Source organism: Nematolebias whitei, chromosome 21 (assembly GCF_014905685.2).
Source record: "Nematolebias whitei isolate Nwh7 chromosome 21, NemWhi1, whole genome shotgun sequence".
Classification (NCBI taxonomy): domain Eukaryota; kingdom Metazoa; phylum Chordata; class Actinopteri; order Cyprinodontiformes; family Rivulidae; genus Nematolebias; species Nematolebias whitei.
In genome coordinates, this window is record NC_056518.1 from 22557864 (window position 1) to 22577314 (window position 19451).

General features: G+C 38.6%; 1 protein-coding gene across 1 annotated transcript in view; it reads left to right on the forward strand.

Moving 5' to 3' along the window:
* Positions 1-3168: 3168 nt before the first annotated feature.
* Positions 3169-19451, forward strand: part of crybg1a (crystallin beta-gamma domain containing 1a) — a 28570-nt gene continuing 12287 nt past the window's right edge. The window contains exons 1-4 of the mRNA XM_037695385.1: positions 3169-3300; positions 7221-8599; positions 11244-12346; positions 12475-18851. Coding sequence (XP_037551313.1) covers positions 3169-3300; positions 7221-8599; positions 11244-12346; positions 12475-18851 — 8991 coding nt within the window. The remainder of the gene's footprint in view (positions 3301-7220; positions 8600-11243; positions 12347-12474; positions 18852-19451) is intronic.

Genomic DNA, 19451 nt, shown 5'->3' on the forward strand with positions numbered 1-19451 from the left:
GTTCAGGAGGCATCCACGACAGGACTGCAACACAGAGTGACTTCATGGGACGCTGCTGACAGTCGTGTATCAGCACGATACCTCTGTGGCGCAACTTTTATTCTCTCACGACAGCGTTTGATTGAAAGCAACTAGCTGCTACTTGTTTTATTAAAAGATGGTGAATCATGTCAGAGAAAACAGGAAATCGGGAGGCAAATTTTAAATTTAAATTAGGTCAAGCTTTGTAGAGCAAAGGGGAATTACTGGACGTGCCTTTTGAAAAATGTGGTTGTAGACAGATGTAGTTTCTTGTCTCATTTTGGCTCTGACCTGTAACCTGCATGCTAATCTCAGTTTATCAATTTGCCATTTTGATTGCAAATGTGCAGCTGGAGAATAAATTATCCACATCGAAGAGCTGTAATTAGAGGAAAAACAAGTTTCTTGAAGCATTTTTCGCATCCGTGACTCTTTAATCTTTCATAAACTGCATGGTTAGAGCACACCAAGCGCAAAGTTTAAAATGAACATGTATGTCTCTTTCTGTGTTCTTCTTTTACATATACTGGGAAACTAACATGGACACTGGACAAAAACCTTAGCTACTACATCATTTGGACTGTTAAATCATGTTTCATTTTGGTTTGCTTTATAAAAACAAAAGAAGTAAATATATAAAAAAAATAAACTTGTAAAACAAATCACAAGTTTTCCTATATACAAATAAAGCTCTACCATTGTGGAAACCTTATTTAAGACATCTGTTTTATCAAGTAAAAGTTCAAGCTGCAGAGGATCATCATAGTTAAAAGCTGTGACTTGGAAAATAATGCAAATGTGCAGTTTGCAGCCTCTCCGCTCATTCTTACACTAACATAATTTTCTAAAATTGTTTGTGTTTACAATGTGCGACAGCTTTGATAACTTTTATTATTTATCCTCATACTAGTTTAGCATTCTGTTGTTTTTTTTTTAAACAAAAATAACCATCTAATCCATGCAGGGGTTCTGCCATTTCTCCTTTTGATAAAACAGTCAAGGACTGCCACCTCCTGGACAAACTGTGTACTGCACATTCCTGCAAAATGTCCTGGTGACTGTGAACATGCTGCTATTTTCATGACGTCATTGCTGAAGTCCGTTAAATGTCTCCTGTGCATTATTGTGTGGATGCTTGTGAAGCATTCACACTATTGTGATCAGTTTTTCTTCCGTACATTTATCGGCATCTTTCTTGTTCCACAACTTTTGTGCTTTTTCAACAATTCATATATCAAAATGATCAGCTCGCTCAGGAGAAGGGTGCTATGACTTTTGATATTGGTGCAACTTTAGCTTTTTGAAATATTTAGCCTTTTCTGACACTTTTTTTTCTCATAGGAAACAAATAGAGCTAATTTTACATCCTTCAAATCTTTAGATCTGTTTAAAACCTTTTACTGCTCCTTTTACATTTTGTTCAGATGCAGCTCATTTCAGCTTTCTTGTGCAAATTAAAACATTTCAGCTACTTCCTGCTGATTTCAGCTGTTTTTCAGCTGTTTTGAGATCCTTTCAGATTCTTTCTACTAACTACATTTTTGTACTTCTTCTAACTTCTTTCTGCTGATTTCAGCTTGTTATGCTCCTAGCTGATTTATGCAAGTTTCAGCTTCTTCTGCTATTTAAGCTACTATTTAGCTGTTTTCATGTTAATTTCAGCCTTTTTTTTTTTGACTAATTCCACATTTTTTGTACTCATTTACACTTTTTTCAACCTAATTCAGCAAAAATGTGCTCTCTCCACTTCCTTCTGGTAATTTAAGCTTCTTTCTGCTGTTGTTTTAGCTACTTTTCAGCCTTTTTTTTTTTTTTGTTAATTTCAGCATTTTTCAGACAATTTTGTCTTCTTTGTGCTCATTTCTGCTTCGTTAAGCCTAACTGAGCAAACTTGTTCTTTCTGCGTTCTTCTATTAATTTAAGCTTGTTCTACCTTTTCAGCTACATTTTTAGCTAATTTCAGCTGTTTTCAGATAAATTCAAGTGTTTATGTGAATTTCTGCTACTTTTAACCCAATTAAATTATTTTTGCTAATTTCAGCATGTTTTGCTTCTTTCAGCTTCTTTCAGTTATTCCAGCTACTATTTAACTGTTTTATGCTAATTTTAGCTTTTTCAGCTAATTCCACTTTTTTTCCCTATAATTTCAACTTTTTTTTTTTTTGCCTAATTCAGTTAAAATGTGCTCTCTCCACTTCCTTTTGGTAATTTAAGCTTCTTGCTGCCTTTTCAGCTACTTTTCAGCTATTGTTTGCTTTTGTCAGCTTTTTTAAGCTAATTTCCTAATTTTTGTGCTCATTCCTGCTTATTTAAACCTAATTCAACAGTTATGTGTTATTTCTGCTTTCATCTGCTAATTTAGGCTTGTTCTTCCATTTCAGCTCAATTTCAGAATGTTCTTTTTAGATAAATTCAGCTGTTTGTCAGTAAGTTGTTCTGCAATAAGCATTCACACTTCATGTTCGCAGTAAATGCAGTTTCTCTAGTTTACATTTAGAGCCATATTTAGATATAATACACTTGATCAAAGAAATAAACTCACGTTTGTACTTCCTGATAACTTCATTTCTGCTAGTACAGCGTATGCTTGTACTCAAATATGCACAGCGATCTTCTGTGCAGTTGAAATGAACCAAAACGACTTTTGGGTTCTCAGACTGGGTGTGATCCATTCAAACAGCACTCGCCGCAGCTGCAGAAAAACCCCTCCCTAAAGTAGAAGCACCTCCTAATGTCACACACGTGCACCAGAATCCTCTGCAGCTCTCTAATTACTTAGCTCATGCTGGGGAGTCACTGTTCCTTGAGTGTTTTAATTTCTGTTATCTCTGTGTGTTTTCACCTTGCCCCTAATGTGTTAGGAAAGAATTAGAGCTGTCGTCGCCTGAGATTTAGTTGCACGCAAAGCTGGAGTACAATGCATGCCCGTAGTCCACATTATGCTTTTTGAACTAATCCTAAATGTGAAGCAATAAAACAGAGCAGATATCAGAACTGTTGCAATATTAAGTAAAGTTTTATAGTGAGACAAGTATATGTGCTGTACAATGATAGGAAAAACAACAGCCAGTGACATAACATCCTCTGTTTCCCGCCTCCTCACCCTCTGCCTGTTTCCTGCCTCCTTCCACCAGGAGTTTCGACCAGATGAGCGTTTCCACAGAGTGCAGTTTCCAGCCAGTGTCTGACCGGGACCCTCACGCTGCTGAGTACTCCTCCATGATTAGCTTCGACATGACTCAGCCAAGCAGCCCCCGGTCCCCTTCCAAACTGTTCAAGGTGGGTTTCATGCTCAATGTATGTGTTTGTATTATAAAAGCTAAAGGTTTCTTAGAATTGTGCAAGAATAGATCTTGCAGTAACTGTGTGACAGTCATGTGTTTTCTCTGACAAACACAGAGTTCATTTGCTGTTGTTGCTCAAACTCTTGATTGTTGTTAACAAACTCTTAAGCGCTTTACATACTTCACTGATTCATAGGTCTGTGTTGCGAGTAAGTAAACAATAAAAATACAGAAAAAAAATTGGTTCCTTTAAAGCAAAACCTCAATTTTCTTGTATATTTTTGTTTGTCTTAGCATTTAAAGGTTTTATGTATTATTGTTATATGGATGCAACCCCTTTTTTTGTAGTTTATCAACACCTGCATATTTAATAAACCTTAACCTTTTTCTTTTTTTTGATGTATTATTTGAATGGATTTGATTGTCGAGGTTCAATAACCCTCGGTAGATTTAGAAACTAATGATTTGGCTGCAGTCGATCGTTGCAAAAGCACAATGGGTACACGAAAAACATGTAAAAGAAAGAAAGCAGGGAGCTTCATTCAAATATTATAACACTAGTCCTGAAAAGAAAGATCCACTAAAGAGGGTTTGGACGGCACAATGCTAAAATGGACATCACTGTACCAAAAGTAGAAATATTTAGAATATATGTTTTTGACAATGTTAGACAAAGAAAGTGAACAGAATATATATATATATATATATATATATATATATATATATAAGTCGCATCAGTCAAAAAAGCATAATGAAGAGGAAAAAACATAAAAGTCACTTCAGCGTATAAGTCACATTTATTATACGTTTATTTAATCGTCAAAACAGCTTCATTTCGCTTGGACCTATGGCACCATATATCCATCCATCCATCCATTCATCCATCGCGGCCGGAGCCGCTAGCTCTCCAGCGTTTCTCCGCCTGCACCAGCTGGATGAAGCGAGGGTGCCCGGGAGGACTCGCTGTTGCAGTTCTTAGAAAGTTAAAGCATCAGTCAAAAATTGCTTTATGAATATGGAAACAAAAGTATATGTTGCTTTGGCATATAAGTCGCAGGATTGATAAATCTACACAAAAAAACTGCAACTTATACGCTGGAAAATACAGTATAAGCCAAGGCAACATAATTCAATGCTTTTGATTTGACTGACTCTTCAGACGCTTGTTCAGCTAAATTGATCTGCAGATCATGTTCAGATGTTAGAAATTGGACTTTACTTTCCAGTATGATCGATGAGCAGTAGTGTTGTTTAAATCACATATCTGCAGGGACACAAGGATGGGCGTTAAGAAAGAAAAAGAAAATCTTTCCACTTTGTTTATCTGGACTAAAGAATGCTGAGAAAAGTGGGTGACTTGCAGCAACAACAACAACAAAAAAAAGCACAGATTTGACCTTTAACCTCAGTCTGCTGCATTAGTTATCAGCTTCTGGAGATGGACTGCTCAGTTTAACCATCTAAACCACCTGACATCAAATAAATATATTTAAATGTTAAGTATACAGTTCAAGATGTGCGTAAATCTACAGGCATGTTTTGCTTCTGTAGAGTCAAACACCTACGCTTTGCTGACTCATTTATTAGCAGGTTGCACCCTCTCGTGCATCTTTGCAAAGAGTGATTCATCGAAGATAATACACTTTTGTGAGGATTCAAACCAAAACAAGGCTCTTGAAGCATGTGGATGAAACAATTGCATTACTTATGAATAAACCAAAGATGCTGCAAAGGTCAAGAACACCTGAAACAAAACGGAAGACGGAGCAAACCTTTGGCTTGACATGAGAGACGCAAACAAAGCAAACTGAGACGAGACGTTGACAAAGGGAATACCTGGAACTATAGATATACACAGAGGGAGGCAGCAGGGCAGATGTGGACATTTGTAAACTGAAACCTTGTGTCGTAATAAAATCAGCTGAGGGACAACAAGGACGATAACAGGAAACAACAAAACAAAATAAAACCTCTAGTGTGTTTTTCTTCCAAGGTCAGCGCCAAGATAATCATATAGGATGTCTTTGTCTTATGGACTTTATATATTTTCTACTCAAACCTGTCAAACCACTCCTGTTATTTGTATCCACAGGAGTTCTTTGGAAGAAACTTTTTTTTTCTACGTTACAAATAAAGAACTTTCAAAATAAAACATCCGCTATACAACAAATTCCTCAGCTTATTTTTAGTTTAGATTTAGATTGAGTTTTTATACACGGCATAATGACAATATTAACTGTTGTTCAGGTCAAAGCTGTTGTTTGTTTTCATATTATCTCACATAAGAGCGTGAAGCAGAGCTTTAGCTGACAGATAAGGAAGTGCAGCGAGATGTGGCTCAATATCTCCACCTACCTAACGTTTGTTTCGGCTGTGCGTAAACAGGTGAACGTTCGGAGAAGAACTTATACCGGTGAGACTAAAAGGAGCCTTTAAAGACACAAAGGTTAACTTCATTTATACTTTTTTTTTGTTTGTTTAAATCATCTTTCATCTGGTAGATTTGTGGATTGTTGGGAACAATCTGGAGGTATAGTATCACAGCTTTGACTTCAGAGGCGTGTTTCAGAATGAATTTGAAAACCTGACGGCAGACTATTGTTTACTCAGTGTAAACGTGCACATTTGACATGTGCTAGTGAGCTAAAACGAGTTTCATACAGCGTTGTTTATGAAATGTGCAGAATATATTGACCTTTATACCTTTAGGCAGTTGGAGCTGAATCTGACTGAACTATGCTGAGATTTATTTCCTCCTTCAGCCTTGGTTTGCTGCACCTTTGACCCTTTTTATTGGATAAATCATCTAAAAGAACAGTTTAAAAACTACTGAAATTGAAGCTGAAATCTTTGTTAATATCAGCTCGGTGGTTAACAGATGAGCTATTGATAGGGAGAGCTTTTGAATGAGGAAGGGTGCAGTTGTCCTCTGCAGGGATTGCCACACCCTGTTTCTGTAGGCTTGTGAACACTGCTTTATTTTGTGTTATACTGTAGGTGCAATGCAAACAGCTTCAAATCAGACTCACGCTTCGAGGAGGTGAATTACTTATTTACACCTTAACATTTTTAACCAGGCAATCAGTAGGTAGAAATGGGTTTTCATAACTTTATAAGTGTTTTAATGGCTACTGGACTAATGTGTCCTCTGAAAGATGCAAAGCTGAGCTCATTCTATCGGCTGTTTTAGAATTTTGAGAAGAAACTAGAAAAAAAATGACCATTTTTCAATCCAGGAACAAAACTGGTTCTGTTTTCGACGTCGTTTGTTTACTCTTCTTTTGTGGTCCACATATCGTGTTCTGACGTGCCTGTGTTTTGTGAAACTGTAAACCAGATCTTGCAGCAAGGAAGCAACGAGGTGTTTTGAATCTATCAGATTTTTGTACAAGACAAAAGAAAGAAAAAAATGCATTGCAGTGATAAAAATATGATGTAAAATTGAATCACAGCTGTTGTTTTTACACTGAACGCCACATCAGTATTTGATCAAAACAGTTTTGAAATACTTTTATTTCCTGTTTTGATCCATAACTTTATTAATTCAGCTTCCCTCTGTTTGCAGTTAGAGGTAATGAGCGACCTTTGAGCTGTGCATTGAATATGTTTTGCAATTTATCTGGTTAGTCATTCAGCTTGATGCTTTACTATTGTGCAGGAAATCATCTGCATTCTTCTCTTGCAGCACTATAAGCGACTAAAATGTCCTTTTCTTAGATAAAATCTCACTTCTTCTGACTATAAAACAATACAATAGAACAAAAGACAAAATATATAAAAACATCATCTTGGTGAATTTAAAATCTTCATGTGCTTTTTAGGAGTTAGTGGATTTTTACAAACTTGGAAACTTATTCCATAAAGGTTATCCAGTCAAGTTTCAAATCTTTCTTGTTGCCCTTTGTTCTCTTTCAGAATCCAGAGGGAAAGGGAATGTTGGATCGCTTCACGAGTTTCTTTCAAAGGAAAAAGAGCGGCAAAAGGCATCAGTCAGCCACCTCCACCAGTTTAAGTTCACCAAGTTCTCCCGTGTCTCCCCGTTTCCCCTCGTCTCCCTACGAAGATGGACAAAAGATTCCAACAGATTCTCAAAAAAATGGTGAGCTAACTGCGCCACATGATGCTGAATCCAGAGCGGAGATGGGCGAAACTCTGAGCCGCACCTCCAGTCCCAGCGCCTCCAGCGTGGTTTCTCTGAAGACGGATGATCGGGATCTCCCGTTCGCAGACAGCAACAGCAGCGGCAGGAGCAGTGTGAGGGAAGTGCACGTTTGCAGGGTCAGCACAGCAGAAGATGAAAAGAATTCTGGGAAAGCTGCAACCGCCGCCGCAGAGCTTGAATCTGCTGCTCATCCAGATGCTAGCTCCTACTCAGATTTAGACTTGACAAAGTCGGTGGTGGAGGAAGTTAGTAAGAGGCTGCAGGTTAATTTGGATGAAAATATGCCTAGCTGTAGCGAGGAAAACATTGTTACCCCAACAACCCCACTGTCTGTTAACTTTTCACTTTCCAAGACAGCTGAGACTCCGAAGTCTCCTAACTTGACCTCTATATGCTTAGCATCAAAGAAAACTGAGGTAAAAGTTGGAGACAAGGGGCACAGCACTGTTTTAAAAGGAATAACTTTAGGCTCTCGGTTCTCTACATCACACAGCATCACAACCCAGCAGGAAATTAACCCTCCAGAAGTAGAAAGGCGAGGCTCGGGGTTCACGATATCCACTGCCGGCTTGTCCGAGAACATCGCAGCAACTACTGGTACATGGAGCTCTTCACCTGAGAGACAGCAAACACCCAGAGCAGATTCTCCTGTCCAAGTCCACAAAGCCATCTGGGTGGAAACATACCTGGGAGACGAACAGGAGGGGGAGGGAAGACGACTGAAACAAGAAGAGGAGGGCATAAGAGCAGACTCGCCTCCTCTGCTTGCTATACCTGTTACTGTAATACCTGAGGATGATTCAGTAACACAGGAAGAAAGCCCCTCTGCCCTGTCAGGGAGTTTGCTAACCAGTGGCAGCTTGCCAGCCTTGGCAGTGACTTCAGAGGAGTTCCAGACAATTTCACCTCAGCCGGAAGAGCCCAACACTGGTACAGTCTCACCACCAGGTTCACTTCAGGAGAGAAGAACGCTCAGGGAAACTCGTGTGACACGCAACACTGTGAATCTGCCTTCGAAGGACAAAGTTTTGGCCCAGAGGGTGTTTATTAACCCTGAGCTGAGTTTGGAAGGAGGTGAGGAATCCATCGCAGAGTCCACTTCTGAGACCTCGAACCCAGCAGAGCTGAAACCGTGAGTATCCATCTGTTTTTATTTTCTGCGGTTTAACAGTCTCTTTGAACCTGGGAGAACCAGAAAGCAGGGGAGCTGAAGAGAATTTGGCCTGAATGCAACCCGATCTCTGTGCTCCCATGTTTCTTTGTACCAGAGGAGAACAATGGACTGAGCCGGTTGGGAGGCACTGAAATATTCATTTACAGAACAGGCAGTCGTGATATTTATACTCAAAAACACCTAAAATCAGCATTACTATGTGATGAATCACTTATTAGAACTGTAAAATATTAAGTATTTCATTAGAGATTTAAAAGATGGTCTTTTGTGTATATTCATCACCATAATGACTAATATGGCAGAACTTGACATGATTAGATTTACATAGACATGTAGTTAAACAGAACTATTTGGATATTTAATATTCATTGACACCGCTCTTGCTGCAAATTGAAGTTGCGTTTTAAAGGCAAATCCTTTAAAACTTTTGAGCAACAGTGCCCTCCCAGCTAAAGGATATCATGCCTGAACAAGACAAGGTGAAAACATAAAATATGGATGAAATGTACATGGACATTGTGTAAAGTGCGAGCAGTTTGCCTCAGGGATAGTAGATGTTCATGATGTGATTTTTACAGCCTGTATTTTCAGATACTGTATGCTGCGTGCAGACTAAAGCTGCACACGTGAATGGTTTTTGTTTGTTGGATTTTGTATCTTTAGTGGACTCTAATCTGATCTTTGTGTGATTTTTATGAAATGACGTGTTTTTGTCATTTCACGTGGGCGGCTGTGGCTGAGTGGTTAGAGCAGTTGTCCTCCATTGCAAGAGTTGGGGGTTTGATTCCACCAGCCAAAGTGTCCCTGGACAAGACGCTGAACCCCTCATTGCCTCCGATGTGTGTCCTATCAGTGTATGAATGAGATAAAGCACAGATTATTTTTTGTAAAGCTATAGTAGAGTGCTGAAGGAATGGGTAAATGAGGGCACAGTTAGTAGTGTAAAAAGCTTTGAGTATCTTGATTAGATAGAAAGGTGCTATAAGTACAGTCCATTTTCCATTTTCCATTGGAGTAAAGATATGACATTTGTATCTTCCCTGCTATAGTCCGCTGTTACATTGGTCTTAGCTTGGAAAATCAGGGAGAAATTCTCAGTTTAGTAAAGCTAGCAGCTTATCTGAGCGGGGCACATTCAAGCATATTTACACCATCTAAAACAATTCAAACTCAGATGGAGTCCTGGCCTTTTTAGTTGTTGCATTAATCAAACCAGCTAATGAGTGAATAAAAGGACTGTACAGTACTTATATAGCATTGTTCTATACAACCAGGTTACTCAAAGCTCTTTATAACCCAATCTGTGCCCTCATTTACCCATCCATACATCACTCTACTACATCTCTACAACTTTAATCTGAATAAAAACTTCTATAGAGACTAATCAGTGATTTAGATCACATTTATTTACTGATGGAACATGCATCAGAGGCAATGAAGGGTCCGGTGTCCTGCCCAGGAACACTTGGACATGTGACTGTATATGGGTAGAATCTAACCACCACCACTTACATTGGAAGATGACTGCTCTAACAACTCAATCAGGGAAAGTGAAGGAGATGAACAGTTTATTAGCTAAAATAATCACATTGATGATTAGTCTAAAGCTCATATAAAAGTGCACAACCCTGTGAAAAAGTGCTACAATATTGGAGATGCAGCACCCCTATGGTTCCATATTTCTCTAATTGTGCCTTTGTTAGGCCGATCATGGACATTCAGACCATGACTAAAAGTGCGGGGTTAAATTAACTGAAACTCTAAAGGAGCACTGTTAATTGTTTTTATTTACGTTTTTTTTTTTTGCAAGCTTCTGTTTTAGAGCAAAGCTGCCACCATTTTTGTATTTTTGCAAGTCTACAATCTTCCTCTGACTCACCACTGCTGTCATTTCATTCCTTAGTCAAAGGTTTTGCATAATTGTCTCACAACTGATATATGGTATTACAACTATTTGGAGAACTACTGGTATCTGCTTTTTATTTTAAAAGATATAACACAGAGTATAATATGCTGAGCCAGGGTTTCATTATTTGAATCAGGTGCGTTTGAGCTGGGAAACATAAAACATGCAGGACAGTGGGTCTTCAGGATTCAGTTGAAAATCTTTGATTTATAAAACGATGGGATAAACTGGTTATGATGAGGATGGAAGGGGTAATTTACTATTGTTCACACTCTGCCTAAATGCTAAAACTGGGAAGGCCTTTGACAGAAAACAATGGACATTGGACAAAAACATAAGAATCTTGCATACGATGACACATTTTGCTTAAACCAGCAGGTTCTGATAATTAATTTATCTTAGCTCATTTAAAGACACCTTATGTTGGCGTTTACTTGTTGCAGACAAAAAGCAAAGCATTAGGGTGGGAGATTATCTATGCTCAGACAGAACCAGATGGACATTTTTCTGTTTGCTTTTCCTAGCCCCAACTACATATGTACCAATGAGTTAGGTGCAAAGGTATTTACTGTAACTAGTGTGAACACTGTATGCATGGTATTTATTTTTGTAATATGAGTGTGTGGCAATATACTGTACTATAGGTAACAGTATTTGCACACCAACGTTTTGCTTTCCTCTTTCTGTTTTTAACAGGATAACAATCCTTCAAGACAACAATGACGCAGAAATCAAAGATATCAGCCTTGAACTATCCACAACTACAGAAGAGACCTCACAGCTTGGTACAGACACTCCTGAACTTATAGTTAAAGTAAAAACAGACTCTGAGGCCTCTGACTTTGGAGATACTGCTGCTCCTTTAGACATGAACAAAACAAAGTTGCAAGCTGTGGAATTTGGAGTAAAAAGTCAAGGACCCACTAAACGAGGAGTTAAAGGAGCAACAGAAAGTCAGCATACCACAGAAAGTGGAACAAAGCCCTCGTCCTCCGCAACTGGAGGTAGGGTCAGGAATGTCACAAGAAAGGCAAAAGGGTTCACAGAGGTCACAAAAATAGAAACTTCCACTGATTGTCCACCACAAAGGGAGCTTACTTGTGACAAAACATTTTCTGGATTTCCAGTACTTAAAGATCAAAGTGCCAGTAGTCCAAATGCTACAGGTGCAAAGTCTAAAATCCCCAAAAGGTCACCATCAGATACTGATCCAAAATCACCACTAACACCTGATAAAATGTCTTTCCCTGATGTTTCAGGGTCAGCAGTTACTTCCAAACTGCAAAAACAACCCAGATCCAAAGAACCTGTGAAACCTCCACCCAAACCCTCCAGGAAACCAAGTTTGGAGGAAGTTAAGGTTGGGAGGTCTGCGTCAGGAATTGTTTCCCCCACAAAAAACATCTACAAGACAGGAATAAAACTTGTTAGAGAAAAGTCAAATGAGAACTTTAAGTCTGGAAACCTTGTAAATGGCATAGTAAAGGAGCTCGAGCAGAAAAGTGTGCAAAGCGGACAACCACCCAACACTGATGTGAAGAAACAGCAGCTGAACCATCTGGAGAGCAATGCTCTTTTTGCATCAAAGAGTCGCCTACCTGTTTCATCCCCAACAAAAAAGAAGAGCGATGAAATAAGTCAGACAAGTTGTAACACAACTAAAAAAGTTCTGTCCAGTCAGACAGACTTGGACAAGACTGAAACAGTCCAGAACCAAAGTCCAGAGCAGCAGGAAGCTGCTCCTGATAATGAGGGGCCTGAAAGCAAGACAACTCCACTTCCAGGAAGTCCTAAGAAAGGTAAGACAATATAATCCTTATATGTTGGCTAAGACAAAAATCAGTCAATTCGCTTGGCATTATGAATATTATTATTTTCTGTGTCTATTTTTGAGCTTTGTTGAATTAGAACTGTTTGTGTATTTCAGGAGTAGGAAGCATGGCAGCATTTAAGTCATCCAAACAGGCCCCTAAAAGAAGCATTAGCCATGAAGAGAGTGACACTTCGAGCTCAGTTATCTCTCCCCCTCCCATCAAAGAAAAACCTGTACTTTCGAGGTTATACAAGCAAAATGACACCACCAAACAACACAACAAATGGCCTGTAAAGGATTCACCTGAGGCCTCATCATCTGGGAGTAAGCTTCCCACAAGAGGTCAAAGAAGCTCCTACAAAGGAAAACCTAAAAATCATCAAGAATCAACTAAATCTGAGGACTCACATCACAACACATCTACAGAGACTTCTGTGAAAACTAAAGTTTATGCTACAGCAGATAAAATTAAGAACAGTGACAACAGGTTCAAGATCAAATCTGCAGAGGAATGCATTAAAATTACAGATAAACAGACCAGTGTATGTGAAACCATGAAAGAAGAAATAACCACAGAGGGATTAGAGGCAAGCATACAGAACACTACACCTGGAGAGATTCCAGAAATCCAATCTCTCCAAAACAGTGATGTAAACATTACAGACAACGTTCAGGTAAACGTTTCAGCAGCGACAGCCTCAGTAACTGAAGTAATGCAGATCAGTGTTGATGATAAAGAAACATCATCTCAGTCACATGTTACAGACATAAAGAATGCTGAGACCGAAGGAGAGGTGAATGCCAAACACACAAAATATGAAATTCAATCAGCTCCTGATAAAACACAGAGACAGGAAACATTGATATCATCAACAACTTCCCCTAGAATAAAATACAAAGGTATATCAGAGGAGCTAACAAGTAATACAATACTTGACTTAAACCAGGAAGAGAAAAACACTGAATCTATGGCATTGGAAACAACTCACAAGGATGTAACCAATATGTCTGCCAAACCTGGGTTGGATGATGGCATTCTCTCTGACATAACAACCTGTTCTGATCAGAGAAGTGTTTCAATTTGTACCATTCCCTTCAAAGATATAAACACAGCAACTTCCTTTTCAGAAGCAATTCTCCCAGCTAAATTGACCCCAGAAGGCAAATATCCTGAACCAGAAGATATGCACTCACACATCCTCCCTGCAGGATTGAATATTGCTGCACCGGTCAATTCAAAATACTATTTGAAGGATCAAACCACAGACAAAAATGACAGCAAATTAATGTTGGATGCAACAAAAGATTTAGACGTAGAGGAGCAAAGTAAAGAGGAGGTTGGCTGGAAACCAGCTGCAGCTTTGGACATTGAAACAGAGACTGTAACTGTTTGTGAATTTCCCAAGAACTTTGAAAATCAGTCAGACAAAGAGACCCTTTTAAAAGACTCTGAGCGTAGGGAGAACAACTCAAAACTAGGCGAAACACTTAATACTGCAGCAATAGAAAGCACAGGCACACATAAAAGTAGCATAGATGGGCTCAAAGACAGAGCTATGGAGGGTGGAGATGGAGGACTTGCAACTTCAGAGAAATCAACTGGGCCATCATCTCTTGAAAAACTCTTCCAGTCTGAAACTACAGTGGAACAACAGGAAGTAGCTAAAAACAACTCGGAAGGAAAGAGGGCAGAGCAAGCAAAGAGTGAAAAACATGAAACTGCATTCAGTGTGACTGATCCAGAACAGGAAACCAAACAACACTTAACCAAAGAAGAAGAAGAAAAAGTCAAGGATAATTACAGAGAAATGGAATTCAAAGATGCTGCTGAAGTAAAAGAAAGAACATCTCCAGAAATATCAGTCACTAACAAAAAAATATTTAGTGCTAAATCCAAAGAGGACAATAAAGAAAAAAAGAAGTTGACTACCAGAGACCAACGAATAAACGATAAAATAACAGAACAAAGTGTTGATATGACAGCAGAGTCCAAATGTCTAGAAGTTCACATGGGAAAGAAACTTGATCCAACACAAGATCTAAATGTTTTAAGTATTGAAACTCAGAGGGCTGAAAGTATACACAGTAACACAGAAACTAATAAATTATCAATGAAGTATTTGGAGAGTAACACAACAGTTGTGAACAGTGATATTCAGACAGGAATCCAGTCAGAGTTTGAGACTTTAAATGTGCATCAGCATGTTGACACAGTAGATCAAGACAGACATGTGAATTATATTTCAGATCACAAAAAAGAGACCATAAGAAGTGAAAAAGTAAAAAACAAGAAGACTGAAGGACTTGATGCAACTTTTAAAGTAAAGTCTGTAAACTTTCAAACTGAAGGAAATGAGGAATCAGTCGAAGCCATTGAGTCCTCAGAAGGTTTGAACACTGAACATCCAGTTGCTATCAGTGAGGACAGCAAGCAACAAGTCCAGATGGCAACAACTGTTAGCGATGATGAAAAGTTATCAACATCCAAATATGCAAAATTTGGAATAAATGAGAAATCCACAACAAAAACTCTAAAGAAGGTAACGGAGAGTCAGTTTCAGGAGCTACAAATTTCAACCACCACTGGTCAGGGTGCTGAAGGAGCTGAAGATGACTCTAAAACAAAGGATATATCAGCAGACAGTTTGGCGAATGAGTCAACAACTGCAAACAGTGCAAGTGAACCAGGAACTGTTCAAGACCAAAAGTTTGTCATTGTTAAAGATCAAGATTCAAACATAATAAAACCAGACAAAGAAATGCTGACAGAATCTGAAATTCTGAATCAAAAATCAGAAGAAGGTTCAAAGATTGTCAGTAGCGAAGTTCACAAACAGAAATCAAATAAGCAGTTATTTGAGACAACTCAAGTTCCTAATAAAGCAAGCACTTACAATGAAGAGACTAAAGAGAAAATGAAAATCAAAGATTCATCTTTAGAACATTTGGTGAATGAGACAGCAGTTCCAGATGATATTAATAAGGTTTGCGGCCAAAATGTTCAGAAACCCAGAACTACTGAAGAACAAGATGTGGACAAAATAAAGCCAAGCTTACAAGATTTGGCAGAATCTATCCTTCCAAGTCATATATCAGAACAAAAATCACTGACCTCAGATGATGCAGTTCAAAAGAAGGCAACAGTGAGCCATTGTGTGGATTCCCCAGTTCCTAACGCTCTACAGTCCGACAGTGAAGGCACCAAAAAGAGAAGTGAACTTACTGATTCATCTTTAGAGAGTTTGTTGAATGAAACAGCAAAAATTGCTCATATTTGTAAGGGTACCAATGAAGAGATCCGCAAGTTCAAAACCGATGACCACCAAGAAGCAGAGATCGTGAAACCTGTTCAAGAATCTACAACTTCAAATACAGACGTAAAACTAAATTTAGAAACTGTAGGAGTGGAAAATCTAGAAGAAAAAAAAGGGAGTCAAACTCAAGAGATTAAAATTGCAGCCACTGTAAATCAGGGGGCTGAACAAGTTAAAGACATCTCTAAAACAAAAAATGCATCAGTGGAAAGTTTGGTAAAGGAGTCAGGAATTGTTAATCCAACTAGTGAACTTGAAATTCAGCAAGACACAAAGCCCATGATTCCCAGAGATCAAGAAAGGAACCTAACAAAACCAGAACAAAACAAATCAGAAACTGTGAAAATCGATGTTCAAGAGAGGACAAAAGAAAGACACTGGGTGAATGCACCTCAAGATTTTAACTCTTCATATATTAATACTGAAGGCACAGAGGAAAATACTCAAGTTGTGGATTCTTCTTTAGAGAGTTTAATGACTGAGAAAACAGGTTATTTTAGTGAGGTAATCAACCAACAGGTAAATAAGTCCAAAACTTTAGAAGAACAAGATGTGGTCACAATTAAACCAAATCAAGAATCTAAATCAGCTACTGACCTGACACATAAACTGGAAACTGTGAGAAAAGAATACCCAGAGGAAACAACAAAGAGCCCAAATCATGAGCAAAAAACTACTATCACCATAGGTCAGAGTGCTGAAGGAGCCAATGACTACTCTAAAACAGGGAACACATCGGGAGAGAGTTTGTTGACTGTGGTGACAATAGCAAACACTTTTAGCGATGTTGAAATCATTCAAAATTCAAAGTCCAAACTTTCCAGAGACCAAGATACATACACTATAAAATTGGACCAAGACACATCAGCAAAGTCTGAATGTCAAAATCAAACATCAGAGCAAGAACTACAGGCTGATGTTAAAGAGAAAACAACAAAGATGCAGACTGTGGATGGAATTCAAAGCTTTAGCGCCATAAGTACTTCCACTGAAGGTCCAAAAGAAATACCTGAAGCCAGGGACTCATCTATCATGTTTTTGGCTAATGAGACAGGGGCCACAGAGCAGGTCCAGAGTTTCAATACTACTGCAAACATAACAAAACCAGACCAAAACAATATGGCAAAACCTAAATACCCAAATACGGACTTGAAAGAGAAACCAGAAACTGTAAGAACAGAAACTCCAAAAGAAACACTAAAGACCCAAATTCAAGAACTACACATTCGAGGTGCCACAGTTCAAAGTGTCGAGGAGGTTAAAGAGAACTCAGAAGTCAAAGACTCGTCAGTAGAAAATTTGGTGAATGATGTAATTCAAAAATCTGATATTAACACCCAAAAAACCCAGAAAATGTTAACTGTAAAAGATAATGTGGTTATTGGAACTCTAGCAGGAGACACTGATTTTAAAGCTCTTGCTGTCAAACAAGAAGATGAGGCAAAGACTTTAGTAACAGACGTTCAAGAGAAGAAAACCAACAATGCTGAATTAGTCACTGCTAATATGACTGACAAGGAACAGACACCAAAAAGCCAGATTAAAATCGGAACTGAACTTGAAACTCATGTGATTGACAAGGATCAGCTGTTAAAGGCGTCAAAGGTAGATCTAAAGAAAAAGCCGGAATCCATTTCTGTACAAAACATATCACACACAAACATTGTTGCAAACCAAAAAGAAACTCTCTCTCTCAATTCAGATGAAGTTTTCTTTAGCAGTAATGCTCCGAAGTGTGATAAAAACTTTAAAGAATATACACAAGATCATAAGCTAGCTTCAGTGACTTCTGCAGATCAAGGTTTGAAACAAATTCTACAAGAGACAAAAAAGATACCAATATCTGACAAGATTTTGTCTCTTTCTGTTCCATTGAAACCATCTTCTCAACCTCAAGGTTTTCCGTTAAACACGGAATCTCCATCTTCCTGGTTAGATGTGGAGCACCATCAGAAAAAAAATAAGGAAAGTAAAAACAGAACAAATGCATCAACAAGCAAAGAGGAATCTCTTGAGCCTGATGACATTAATGATTTCCTTAAGATTGTTAAGAAAGGAGGAATTCCTTTTTCAATTCCGCCAAAGAAGCGTGTTCGCAAGAAGCCCCCGTGTCTACCTTTTGTCATGCCAGCCATCAAGGAGGACCATTTTGAGCGGGCATTTGATCCAAAGGAATTTCAATTTGGCTTAAGAAAAAATGGCAAAAAAATGGATCTTTCTCCAGCAATGGTGATTAAACAAAAAGCAGCGGCAAGGGAAGAGCAAAACCTGGAAAAACATTCTCAAGAGAATGGCACCTCAACATACCAAATAGAAACTGTTAAGGTAGACAAACAAAATGTAGTCAAAGAGGAGAACCAAGCTGAAGCAGGAAGAGTAGAGGGACAAAACAATGAGCCTGGAAAAATTACATCAAGACTTGAAAGGATGACAATTCTCTCTGGTTTGTTAAGCTCTCCTCGGACCTCCAGAAAGACAAGAGAGGGAGTTACCTCTGTCTCAAATACTAAAGTATCTTCTAACCTGCAGCAAGGCATGCCCTCTCTTGGACAGGTGGGGCTTATTGACTTACCTCTTCCTGCTGCCACAGCTGATAACGGAGGTGTGACTGGTACAGATCAAGGCTCAGTTATGGGCGGTGAGACAGTCACAGTCAGTGAGTCAGCAATTAGCCCCTCCTCTCCTCCTTCTTTGCCTACACTCTCAGAGACAAAGCTGCCTGATCATTTACAGAAATACCTTACAAAGGACAAAGAAGAAGTAGAGAGACCTAAGGACTCTACACAAACTAAGCTAAAATCTGCAGCTATGGAACAAAAGTCAGTAATGGATATTTCTCATGTGGATCTGACCGGAAAGGAACAGAAGTCAGTAACAGATCTGTTTATCATGGATGTGGCCCAAAAGGAACATAAGTCAGCAACAGATCGATCCATTGTGGATATGGCCCAAAAAGAACTGAAGTCAGTAGCAGATCTAGCTATTGTGGATGTGGTCCAAAAGGAACAGAAGTCAGCAACAGATCGATCCATTGTGGGTATGGCCCAAAAAGAACTGAAGTCAGTAGCAGATCTGTCTGCTGTGGATGTGGCACAGAACAAAGCAAGAGGATTGAATTCAACCACAAACTACAGCCAGCAAGTCTCTCAAAATGGACTTTCTACTTCCAAAACTAAGGTAGGCCATTATTTCAATACTAACCCCTTCATTTTACTTCAGCTTACTAATCTGTATTAGAACATAGAGCTATAGGTGTGGAAAATGGTTCTCAGAGTTGTTTCAACTTGCAAAGCATTGCACCAAAGCACACTTTTTTTCCAAGTATATTGTCAAGGCGGCACGTGCCCCAATTTGAAAACTGTATTTTTTTTTGTGTGTGTGTTACTTTTCTAGCCAAGTTATGAATCATCTGCAAGCACAAACAGGAGAGATGAATGTGTTTTCAGTGTGGATTTTTTTTGCACAGGAAATGTTTTCCAATAGCATGTTTGCTCATTTGGAGCAAGGTATTTGAGCAGGCAAATAAGACAAAGCTATTCAAACAATCATGGTGTACAGGAACAAAGGACACATGCAACACAAAAAGGCATACTTTATGAAGGAGAACAAAAAATACAATTTATTAGCACTTTTCACAGGAGAATTCACACATTTTTTAAATAATGTCCCAAACTAAAGTTAAATATTATTATATTTATTTTAATAATATTATATACTCACATTGTCTGGTAATTGAAAGCAAAATAATGAAAATGCAAATACCCAAACTTAAGGGAA